Source organism: Morone saxatilis, unplaced genomic scaffold, assembly GCF_004916995.1.
Source record: "Morone saxatilis isolate NCDOM2014 unplaced genomic scaffold, NCSU_SB_2.0 Contig19, whole genome shotgun sequence".
Taxonomy (NCBI): domain Eukaryota; kingdom Metazoa; phylum Chordata; class Actinopteri; family Moronidae; genus Morone; species Morone saxatilis.
The window spans coordinates 785,975-798,892 of record NW_023339751.1 but is presented as its reverse complement, the minus strand read 5'-3'; the positions used below and the strand labels follow the sequence as shown (position 1 = coordinate 798,892).

The following is a 12,918-nucleotide window of genomic DNA, read 5'->3' as shown; positions in this document are numbered from 1 at the left end:
TCTCTCTCTCTCCCCCCCCCCACAGAGCTCTATGCCAGCAGTTATGACAATGTTAGCCGACCATGCAGCACAGCAGCTGCTGGACTTCAACCAGAAACTGGATATCAACCTGCTGGATAACGTGGTGAACTGTCTGTATCACGGCGTGGGACCTCAGGTGGGTCCTGTTCTTCCTCTGAACCCGTCCTTACAGCACAGAATGATGTTTGTGTGTTTATGTGTTTATGTGTTTATGTGTTTGTGTGTTGCAGCAAAGAATGGCACAAGAGGTGTTGACGCACCTGAAGGAGCACCCGGACGCCTGGACCCGAGTGGACACCATCCTGGAGTTCTCCCAGAACATGAACACCAAGGTAAACCGGCTCCGGTGCAGAAAGCACCGACTGGAAACACTCTTACCTGTGCTTTGAGGAAGCGTTTGCTATCACAGATACAGTTTTATTAAAACCAAAGAGCAAAGCGACCACGTGCTGTAACCCACACAGAGACAGAAGCTGTTTGTTTATGTGCTGTGACTGTTGCAGGAGTCCGATTCGTGGTCCTGCCGGTATTTGCACTCTGCCCTGACTCCTGAGCTATGCAGGACCTCCTCTGTTGGATCAGAACACCGCAGATAAACTGTGGCCACAGCGAGCTCCTGTTGGTCCAGTCGTATGTTTGTTCTGCACCCGTTTAGTGTTCAGAGGGCTCAGCACGAAGGTTCGCCACGTCGGGCTCGTACGTGTAGATTGTGACGTAAACACGCAGTTTTATTCTGTGGCCGGATGACGGAGGTCGCGAGCCGAAGCGACTGCGAGTATCGTGGCGCTCGGTTAGAAGACGTTAGACGATACGTCGAACCGGGGAGCCGACAGCGCCGCGCTCGCATCGCAGCTTAGAAGGTCTTTGTTGTTATCTGTTATATATAAAAGTGTTTGTATTCAGCGAGTAGAAAATGACTTCTGAGCTGTTACTGTAACTGCTCGTCGATTAAGATTCGATGTGTTTGTTTATATAGAAACAAGAAAAGCTGCTTTAGAAGAAGAATGAAACTCTCACTTCAGCGCGTCGCCTTCAGTTTCAGCGCGGACGTAAACGGCGTTACTACCAGTTAATGTGTTCTTGAGCGGTTTTAATTAATAACCGCAATAAATCGATGAGTGAGGAATCATTAACCAGCTCCTCGTCGTCGTTTGCAGTCCTCAGATTTGGGTTGTCGTGTACATTGTGCCCCCGACAACAGTCCAGACCCACTGAGGGATTCACAATGACATTAACTGAGAGACATAACGAACGTCCGTAAACTGCAGTGCATCCCCAAACTTCCTCAAAGTACACAACCTGACATTTGCCTTTTTTCTCTTTTGCTTGCCTGTGAGATTTTGCTTTTAACACTGACATTCATTACTAATGTCTGAGTTGATGTATCAACAGTCCTTTTAAAAGGGGTCATTAGAGGAAAAGAGGGAACAAAAGGTAAAAACACCTCTTGAATTCTGCATTTATCTTGTTTCATTAAGTTAAAGTGCGCATCCTTTCAAAGCACTTTGAACATTTGGCTTTTTTTCTTTAGTAATTACAGTAATTATAACATTTGACAAAAACTGTAATGAATTCAAGCTGTGACTATTTGATATTAATCACGATGTTCCATTATGTTTATGGCTTGTAATAGGAAGAAAAGGGGTGTGTCATCCTGTGCATCATGACACAGCTAGGCTTTGACGGCAGGCCTCCACAAGGTCTACCCTTTTTAAATTCCCTTTGACTGAATTCTGTTCATCCGTTTCTATTGCATCTGTTTCATTGGACAGAGGGAGGGTGCAGGCTGCAGTCAGTAGGATCCACAGTAGAGATCTGTTGATGGCTTCATTTCACCTGTAGGGATCATGGCTCTTCCTCTTTTTATTTTACAGTGCATCCTCTTCCTCCTCTCCCCCTCTCTTCCCCTCCGTTCTCCGGCAGAAACCCTTGTTTTTTATTTATAATAATAATGTGCTTTCTCCAGCTATAAGCGTTTGGCAATTTAACCGCCCCGTAATTTCTCTCTCTTCTTACCTCTTGTGGTGGTTTGTGCAAAGCGTGGCAGTTAAAGGTGAAACTAAATGTTTCCCCCGAAATGTGCGACACCTGTGAGGAGATTTCCCCCTTTAATCCCTCCAGCACCCATCGTCTGTAGCACACTGTTAATCCTGCTCTGATAACATACTCTACTACATGTCACTCTTTATTACTTTTGAATCTTTGTACTGATGATCCCTACAGCTGAAACAGTCAGTTGAAGTAACACTAGATCAAAAACTAATTCAATAAAATGTTTTTTTTTCTTCATGCTTCACTATTAAGCAATCAGAAATTAATCCAGGGAATAACCTGTGGTTGGTCTTGCTGTTCCTTGTGACACACCAGTTAAAGGGATCTTATTCAGGCTCACCTTTAGACGTCAACCATAATCTATTTTAGCGTTGGGGAAATTTGACTCACATGGTTTCGGGTTGGGTATCGATGAGACTTTATTGGTTTGGATCCCGCTCGTCGGTTCTGGTTCTGGTTAAAGTGCTCGTTCAGATTCTCGGCATGCTGTTGGAGTAATAACAGAAACCAGAGAAACCACCTTTATTTCAACTGATTTTACAGCGGTCATAAACAACAAGGTATTTTGTTTGTTAGGGAGAAAAAACAAGATGAATATTTAAATGATAATATGATCCCCCGGGTCGAGTTTTGGAGAAAAGTTTATCGGCAATCGTCTTTTTTCTTATAATCTTTAGAAAAAAGCAACGTGCACAAATTTGACCCTTCGGTTTGTGGAGTCTCGTTTCGAAGCCTCGTGTTTGGCGTTATGAAGAACACGGTCGATGGTGTCGGTTCAGTTGTTCAGAGGAGACTTTAAATGCTCGTCGTGATATTCACACTTTAGTCTTTGCGTTGACTCGTATTTTAAATACCATATTTCGATGCTTCAGTCAGAAGACCAGCAAATATTCAAAGCTTTGGTGCTTTCAGGGGTTTTATGAGACAGGAACGCAAACGCAAAAACCCCGATCTAGAGCCGGTGTTTGGTTTCTCCAGGAGTCTCACTGTAAGGTCGATTATACACGAATGAAAACACACCGATGAATGTTACGTTCAACAGATCCTCCTAAATGTGACACACCGGACCTTTAATCTGCTCTCTGCTCCTCTCTCTCCTGAGAATGTGATCGAGCTCTCTGCACACCGCCTCGCCCCGCCCGCCTCGCCGTCTGTTGACTTCAGTTGTCAGCAGTATGTTTTCTAAAGTCGTACAAAGAAAGCACAACTCCATTTTAGATCTTGTTCCCCGCGGCAGCAGGTGAGCCGTGTGTCGCTCCATGGAAACGATCAGAAGTGAAACCAACGTGGTACCGAATACTTCACCTGGTTCTCCTCCGGGTTCTCCTCCGTCTCCACAGGTTTAAAGCACCAACTGTTTGATTAGACTTGTTGGAGATGAACTGCGCCTCCTCTGAAGGCAAAACTAGGATCATCTGTAGTTTGCTCGGATGTTCGGATATATAAGTAAACTTTATTATCATTATCAACCACACGATGTTTGGTAACAGATTAAACCTTCATTGCACAACAACAGACATAAAACACACAATTAAATGTTAAAAGCACACAGAAAATTAGCTAAATGTGTCGCAACTGCGGTCTCGATCTTGTGAGTTTATCGTTGTTCAAGTGTTTTACGGCGTCGGACCGTTTCTCCCTCTCGGTGCAGGTTACCAGCAGCCGTAAGTGTCGCAGAAACACAGGAGGTTCAGGAACCGCTGAGCACATTCACAGTTCTTACACACTCAAACCAGATCCACTTTAAACCAAATGAAGCTCTCGATGCCCAACCCTGCGTAGTATCTCTGGCCTCATGTAAAAGAACACTTAACGTAGACCTTGTTACGTCTTCCAGATCATTAGACTTTGGAGCAATCAGAGCCAAAGCTGGTTAATGGATTGTTGTATTTCTCTCGTGTCTTTTGCTGTCTGGTGTGATGCTGGGAGAAACAGCAGGACTTCTGCAGTGTTCAGCTTAATGCTGCTTATAGAGATTTAAAAAAAAACTACAAGTGAATGTTCTGCAAAAATCTGCATGAAAGATGTGGTTCAGTCCAATCCGATTTAGAAATGCGAGTTATTGCAGGCTGGTCCACTTCATACTGTTTTTTGGTTCGTATTAAACTTACACTATGCTTGTTGTTTGAGTGTTGTAATAGCTTTATCCTAACGCTTCTCCCTCCCTGCGTGTTACAGTACTATGCTCTTCAGATTCTGGAAACGGTTATCAAAACAAGATGGAAGATTCTTCCCAGGAATCAGTGCGAAGGTAAATCTGTGGTTTGATTCACCAAATGTTTGCGTTCTGCCAGTGCGACTGCCTTTTTAAATGTTGTGACGTGCGGTTGCCAAGTTGAGAAGTGATCCCCCACTAAGCATGCTGGTTTGTTTTCTGCTTGACTGGTTTGCACTGGTCGCTGGAAGCCAGGTTGGACTGTGCACTGCAGCAGCTGTTTTACAGAGGAAACAACCCAACAGCACTGAGTTTAAAGCTCTGTGAAGGGGCCGTCTTTAAAGGAGTCAGAGCTGGAGTTATTACTGAGCTCGCTTACAAATATTAAAGCCCACATGTGTTTGATTGCTGTGACAGTGTCTTTCAGTCTGTTTTTGTTTGTAGGAAGATAATCTCAGTGTTTCTTTCAGCCCATTCATGTTACTGTACCCACAGAGGAAAGAGGGAACGGTTGTTGGCATGGATTAATCCCTGCCGCTCTCTTTATTTATTTATATTTGTAACTACCGCCACAGGTTGCCAAAGTCAGAAATGTGTTAATCTTACACACACAGGGGCTTTAATTAGATGTCTTTGACTTTGAATTTGAAAACAGAGTGGGATGAAATTTGAGCAAAAAGCAATCACTGTGAACTACAGTTAATAATTGTATGAGTACAAATCAGCTGATTCCTTCCTCCATTCTTCTATAATCTTCTATAAAAAAGTGAATTTTCATTGACCTAAGACTTCCCTACTTCTGACCGTAGATGCCTGAATTTTGTTCAAGTGGCAAACCCAGTGCAGGGCGACCGGCAAGTATGTCTTTTCCCCCCCTTGTGTCAGAGTATTGCCATGTTTTCGGCTCCGCTCACTCACACCCCAGCACATCATTTCCAGAAGCGAGCACAGACACAGTCTAGAAAGAAATGCGAGGGAGCTGAAAACACAGTGTTGAAGATGCTCTGCTCACACTGACAATCTTGTGTCTGTGTGTCTGAACGCCTGGGGAAGTGTTACTTCCACTGAACTGAGCAAAACGTTTGCCCTACAGAGGTTCAGTGGCAGCCCACACCCATGTGTTTACCCACAGGCTGTTAGAAGTGTATGTAACTGGAGGACCACACTGCTTTTAAAGTCACATTCAGCTAGTTCTCAGGCTGTGTAAGAGTTACATGCTTTGTTTTTGGTTCATGCTGACGGTGTTCTTCTGATATCTTTGTGTGTTTGCCAGGTATAAAAAAGTATGTTGTTGGTCTCATTATCAAGACTTCATCAGATGCAACAAATGTGGAGGTGAGTAAACTTTGAATCATGTTTTAAGTAATTGTTTGTGTGCATTAGTGCAGAACGGTAACAGTTATCTGCACTGATGTGGTCTGATTTGTCCTTATCAAAGCCCAGGCTATGTTCATTGACAGCCACGTTTACAAATCAGAGACTCTCTTCTTGTTTTTGTGTTTGTTGCATCAGAGCAGCATCAGTTCTCCTCGCCAATCTCAGGACAGCCATGAGTAATGCCGGTAACCATAGTGCTATGTCGCCCAGACCAGAGATGGTGACTTCAGCTGCTTTTCAAAGTGTTTTTCAGCCAACTTGACAACCAAAGTGTTGAGTTGCTGTCTGTGTTAACAAACCAACACAGACAGCAACTTTTTAAGCCTTTCTTCCGGAGAAATTAAACAGTTTGGCGCTTTCAGGCTGAACCGACTCTTTAAAATGTGTAGAACGTATCAGCATAATGAGATTCATTAGTGATTACAGCAGCTTTCAGAAACAAGCCAAATATTCTTAAATATAATAACATTTTATTGTATTGAGGGTAAAACTGTTTTTTTGGCTATAATTCTTAAAACTAGTATAAAAATGTAGCTACAGAAAGACTGTACTGGAGATTAAAACTAGAAGAAAATGTAAGCAAGTTGTGCTACAAGCAACAAAAACTCAGTTATTTATGATAGACTTTCATAAATAAAGTATTTTGGTCACTTTATTGAGCTGAGTTTAAGTGTTGGTGGTTAAATCGAGCTGGAAATTAGCTGTAATATCTTAACACAGATATATTTTCTTAAAACCAGATTACTTTTTTATTGCAAACATGCTTAACAAGATTATTCTAGAAACTAGGCTTTTTTTCTTTATATTCTGCAGAATATCAGCAGTGAAAACTAGCACAAAGACTAAAAATATGTGTTGAAATTTTCATCAAAGTGCGAATAAAACCAAAGTTTAAATGTCGCTGTAACCAGAGCTGCCCAAAGTGGGGCCCGTGGGCCAAAGTCGGCCTGCTGCAAGGTTCATTGTGGTCCAACAGATGTTTCCAATGAAAAAATAAAAGATCAGTGAAAGAAATTAAAATATATTATAATAGTAGCTCTTTGTAATTGTTATAGACTAGACGTATAAAAAATAAGAGCGCCTATCTCTAACTGATAACACTGTCGCTGGCTGTTTGAATCCAACTGCACAGACTTTTCTAAGGTTATTTGAAAAAGTTGAGTATTTTCGACAGTAATTGGATTTGAAGGATCCTATAAACGGTCATTTATCCAAACCTCTTATATTCAGAATAATTTAATTCAACTTGAAAGACGTAATTTGCTGCAAGGTAAAAGAGAAAGTTCGACATTAGTCTTCTCTTGGTTCACAGAAGGCTATAATTTTAGAATAATTAGATTTAAGAAGTTTAGTTTCACATTTAATGAAACAAACATTTTCTTTACTCGTGTTTAACAAAATGAAGCTTTTATTCTTCAGTCATTGTCTCGCTGTTTGATCCTTCATTTAGTTATCTATTACTTCATTTATTTTTCCACAATTTGAAATGTTCCAAATAAAATTGTTAACGATTTAAACTTGAATTAATGTATCTCTTGGTTTTTGTTTTGTTCCTTTAGAAAGAAAAGGTGTACATTGGGAAGCTGAACATGATCCTTGTTCAGGTAAGAAACAAGTAGAACAATCTTGTTACTAAATGAACCGTTGTACTTCCAGAACCCTGCTGCTACACCATGAGACTGCCCGACTCCTTTGAACTTTTCTTTGTAACCGTGTGCTTTTGCAGTTGTTATAGCCCATTACCTGCATTACATGTGACACAGCGCCTGTAATGGAAAATTAACCAGTCTGGCCCTTGTGTAACCTTTTCACTTTTGGACTCGCCTGTATAGTTTCACACGTAGGGACACTGTTTATGTCCTCAGAACTGGATTGGACCAGCTCAACTCAGCCTGCTTCCTTTTCTTATGAATAAGTGTTAACCACATAGTGCTGCACCGATCAGCCATAACACTGTGAGCACTGACAGGTGAATAACACAGAGGGGGAGGATGTATCAGGCAGAAAGTGAACATTTTCTCCTCAGAGTTGAAGGAAAAATGGTTGTTGGGTCAGAGCATCTCCAAACAGTCGGAGAGCCCAGTGCTCACGATGTGACGGCTGATCGGTTTCTCGTCACACTCCTGCAGACTGCTTGCACTCTGTGTGACTGTTTGACCTTGTTTGCAAAGATTAAACTACCTGAAAGACTTCTCAAGTCTTTATTTCAGATTTCACCAATTAAAACTTCCACAACAGCTCCTCAGCCTGTGTGTGCTTTAAAGCCTGTAGAGTTGGCTGCAGTGTTTATTTTACCTTTAAAAACCTTCAGCAGCAAACTTTCAGTGCTATTTACATTATTAGTTAAAGCACTCTCTCTTGTCAACATGGCTTCAGGCACAAAGACAGAGTTTCTGTGTTCTCCTCCGTTACACATGACCAGTCTGCAAGGTGTTTTGTTATTGATCAGTAGTGTCGTCTATATGAAGCCCAGCCCTCGCTGTGGACACCCCAGCTGTTAGAAACACCTCATTGTGCTCTGTTGAAGCACTGGAATGTTTTCCCAACCCCGCAGAGTCGCATGTGAGTGAATTGTGGCGAGGCACAAAGAAGTGGCAGCAGACAGTTTCAGTGAAGTTATCCACAGCGACAGCGAGGGAGCTCAGTTCAAGCCTGCTACTCGTATCCACCTCATTCAGGGTTCCCACTCGCTCCTGGAAAACTTGGAAACTCAGACACTGGTTTTCCAGTCATGGAAAAACCTGGAATTTGACCAAAATGACCAAAAATCATGTAAACAGTTTAAATTGTCCTGGAAAAGTTTAATATTATTTTAGCTCCTCGCCTTGTTTGAAACTCACATCTTCATACATACAGTTTATTAATGATCAAATGTGTTGTTGGCTGTTAAATACTTTCACAGTGATGTTAACTTCAACAAAGAGAACAGCCTTTAAAAAATGTGTGAATACAACCTGTAAATTATATGACCAAGTGCTGTCCTGTAGAAAACCCTAGAAATGCCCTGAAACACGGTTTCTTAAAGAGTGGGAACCCTGTCGTTACCTCGGACAGTTGAAAGACACATGGCGATACCGATAACACCAGACAGAACTAGAATATAATTTACAGAACAACATCTGTGGTCCTACTGGAGACTGTAACAGCTTTGGTTTGCATTACAAACATTATTTCTCACTGGCTGCTGCTGGAAATCCCCCAGACAAGGTGGGGGCTAACTTGTCACTGTGGTTCCTGAGGGTTTCTGCAGATGGTTTAAATGTAGGTGCAGTAGATGATTATACGTAATGAGTTATAGTAAACAGATGAAGCCTTCTGTCCTGGTAGACTGGAGGGAAACATGTAAAGGCACATTTAAAGTGAAGCTACAGAGAATCCAGTTAATACTCTACAGTTCGTACAGAAAAAGAGACGCACATGCTGACAGTCTTTTTTAAATAGACTTTCAGGGTAACAGTGTGGGTTTGGGTGTCTTAGATCTGCCTTGATGCTCCTCTCAGTTTTTGCAGTGATACTTTTTAACCTGAAGATGTCACTCTTAATTGGTCTATCCCACTCTGCCAGTTAAACTGCATATTTATTCTCCTTCAGTGTCTCAGGCAAGTTTTATAAATTGTCGCTGTGGCCTGACGATGGATCAGACGATCACCCTGAAGAGAGAGTTTGTATGGAAACATTAGCATATAAGATCTGACGCACAATTCAAGTACAGAACAATATTATATAACAAATTGTGTCAGTGATAATTGGACCCATAGTCCACGAGAGCTCCTGTAAACAGACAACGAGCTGTTTACTGCTCGGTGCTGTCTGATCAACAAACTAGTGCCGCCCACTTCAGGACAGAAAAAGACCTTGAGAGCGACGGATTAGACCGACGGGGACTTATCGGTGTCCACGGTCTGAATTTTGCTCCTGAATGTAAAACAACCTCCCATCCTTCCACCTCCGTGTGTGTGTGTGTGTGATGTACGTTCGCAGGAGGGAGACCGGCTCACTGGCTACATGTCAGTGACTTTGCATTAATGCCAGTGAGAATGAGTCACTGCCTGCGTCAGCTGAGCTAACATTGTTTCGGCCTTCAGGGACTGTAGAGCTCCAGATTCCACGCTCCACCGAAGGAGGCTGTGTTTGAAATGTTTGTGGACGTTTATATGTTGTATGCATTTGTAGTAGTGTGCAGTTTGCTTGTATTATGTCACTTCATAAACACAAATCTGCTGTTTGTTTCGTAGTAAAACACTCGTCTACAAAGCAGAAACGGGGGCACATGCTTGAGTCGAGATTGAAAGGAGGGGTCGTATTTTTAGCACAGATTCGTCCCTTCAATTTTTAATTTTCAGATCACACGTGCTCAGTGGAAAATGTCATTTCTGAAGCATGTTAACGCCGATATGTTTCTGTATGTGTCTGCAGATCCTGAAGCAGGAGTGGCCCAAACACTGGCCCACCTTCATCAGTGACATCGTGGGGGCGAGTCGGACCAGCGAGAGCCTTTGTCAGAACAACATGGTCATTCTCAAACTGCTCAGCGAGGAGGTCTTTGACTTCTCCAGTGGACAGATGACCCAGGTTAAAGCCAAGCACCTAAAAGACAGGTCAGCCTGTTCATAAAGCTCTGGCACCAACATTATTATTATCCAGCCTACAGAGTGAGACTGTGTATGTTTGAAATATTTAACTTAATTAGTCCACATTATTCCAGCACCTTCAGAGCATCACAGAATATGATTGCAGCATTAATCCAGTGATGTAATACTGTGATCTGTATCTAACGGAAAACTGTTTTGCTGTGCACTTTGCCACACAAGTCAGTCAGTACAGTTACAAGTATTAGTTGGTCTTTCAGTGTTGCTTTAAATACAGGCAGTTGTTCACTCTGTTGCTCACAGCCTGAGCGAACATATAAAGGAGCTGTCTGGTTGGTCCGTTGGGCCGCACAGCGTTTGAGGCATAATGTCAAAAAAGAATAAGCTTTATTTCCCTCATATCCACGGACAGTAGTCGCTGTTTCATTACATCACCCTGTTTAAAAGGTTTACCAACAGTTTATTTTGCCTCTTCCTCACTCAGGTGTTCCCAGAGAGGTTTATTGAGTTGGAAGTCTTTTGATTGAGGGGAAATCTGTACAAGTTAATATTTGATGTGTTCTTTCTTGGTTACTTCATACAGTTTTAATGTACAGGCAGCAGTCTCTTTGGTCTGTGTGTAGCTGTATCACTGAAACATGAATGCATCCACTACACCAGCACATGTGAATAATGGTTTTACACTGTTGTAAGTTTTATAGGTGCAACTGTAAATATAAAACTTTGATTCATCTGTCAAGACGACATTCTTTCATGCAATGATACAACTATTATTTATACTACTATTATACTTCAGGGGAAACTTTTAGAAGCCCTATTTCACACAGAAATGTATGTGTGATTGTTCAGACCAGTGGTTCTCAAGCTGGGGGTCGTAATATGAGACTGTTACTCTGTTACTGTGCCTTTAGGCCTAAAGCAGACCTGTTGACATGTTTTAATAAATCTAAAAGCTATCTTATATCTCATATGCATGTCCCATAATGTTTCTTCTCTTTCTTTCAGCATGTGCAATGAATTCTCCCAGATATTCCAGCTCTGCCAGTTTGTTATGGTACGAAAATCCTCCTCTCTTAACGCCCCGACACACCAAACCGACAACAAAGAGCTAGTGGCGGCAAAAGCCGACTCTAGGTCAGAAAGTCAACTAGAACACAATCGCACCGACCACAGCGAACCACCAACTCGCACGTACGTTCTGCGCCTGCGTGAGATGTAATAACTCTCCGTACCAGCAGGTGGCGGCAGTCTGCATTCGTCATTTTAAAAAAAGAACACTGGAACAACGAGGATGTATGCGGATATAAACAAAAGTGATCTAATGGACGTAGGTTTGTCTCCTCAGTTTCGTAAAACAGACGCTTCTAATTGAGAAAGAAGTATGATTGGTCTCACCGATGAGCTCCGCCACAGACGCTCGCTGTCGGCCCGGTGTGTCGGGGCCTTCACTGTTTAGCATCTTATTGTCTCAGTGTTACACACCAGTGTTTGTCCTTCAGCTGTTTGTCGTCTCATTGGTTGCACCTTTAGGAAAATTCCCAGAACGCCCCTCTGGTCCACGCCACTCTGGAGACCCTCCTACGTTTTCTCAATTGGATTCCCCTGGGTTACATCTTCGAAACCAAACTAATCAGCACTTTGGTGTATAAGGTGCGTAAAAGTACTACACACACACACACACACACACACACACACACAGTTAACCAAAAATAGTCCGTAACTAAACATCTGCTCTGTCTCCAGTTCTTGAACGTGCCCATGTTTCGCAACGTGACACTGAAGTGCCTCACAGAGATCGCCGGTGTGAGCGTGAGCCAGTACGAGGAGCAGTTCGTCACACTCTTCACTCTGACCATGTGTCAACTCAAACAGGTGGGTTAACCAGGCGCAGATACGCTCCTGTACTCCCCTTCCCCGCTGTAGAGATACTGACTGAGAGTTCGATCTGATCCGTGTAGATGCTGCCTCTGAACACCAACATCCGGCTGGCCTACGCCAACGGGAAAGATGACGAGCAGAACTTCATCCAGAACCTCAGTCTGTTCCTCTGTACTTTCCTTAAAGAGCACGGGCAGCTCATTGAGAAGCGGCTCAACCTCAGAGAAACATTAATGGAGGTAAGAGAGGGACGCGGCGCAGTGATCGTGCAGACTGAATAAGTCTAAAAGGTAGCTAACTGTTCCCTCGCTCCTCTTTCAGGCCCTCCACTACATGCTGCTGGTGTCGGAGGTGGAAGAGACGGAGATCTTCAAAATTTGCCTGGAGTATTGGAACCATTTGGCCGCCGAGCTCTACAGAGAGAGTCCCTTCTCTACGTCCACGTCCCCGCTGCTCTCTGGCAACCAGCACTTTGACGTGCCACCACGCAGACAGCTCTATCTTCCCGTACTCTCCAAGGTACCTCGCACAGCCGATTACATTCAACCTAACTGCTCGATCCAAGCATCAACACAATGTCCCCTTTGTCCCTGTGATGGCATTTGGACGCACGTTGATGTAATATGATGCAGAATGATGAGTTAATGCAGGGTTCATGGACCCTCACGATAGATAGATAGAAAGAGAGATAGAAAGATAAATATATTACTGTATAAATTCTTATAAAATACATTAATTGTAGAGGTGAAATGTAAATAATAAGAAAGTCATTCCATCCTTATTTTATTTCAATTTATGCTGCTAAATTATTAAATTAAATAAACGGTGTGTATTGTTGTATATTGT

General features: G+C 42.7%; 1 protein-coding gene across 1 annotated transcript in view; it reads left to right on the top strand.

The window, feature by feature from the left end:
- xpo1b (exportin 1 (CRM1 homolog, yeast) b) overlaps positions 1–12,918 on the top strand; it is a gene marked incomplete at its 3' end in the record, with an annotated part of 23,494 nt that overhangs the window by 1,119 nt on the left and 9,457 nt on the right. The window contains 11 exon segments of the mRNA XM_035664223.1: positions 26–157; positions 252–353; positions 4,252–4,324; positions 5,502–5,563; positions 7,165–7,209; positions 10,022–10,203; positions 11,200–11,248; positions 11,725–11,844; positions 11,938–12,066; positions 12,153–12,311; positions 12,394–12,591. Coding sequence (XP_035520116.1) covers positions 32–157; positions 252–353; positions 4,252–4,324; positions 5,502–5,563; positions 7,165–7,209; positions 10,022–10,203; positions 11,200–11,248; positions 11,725–11,844; positions 11,938–12,066; positions 12,153–12,311; positions 12,394–12,591 — 1,245 coding nt within the window.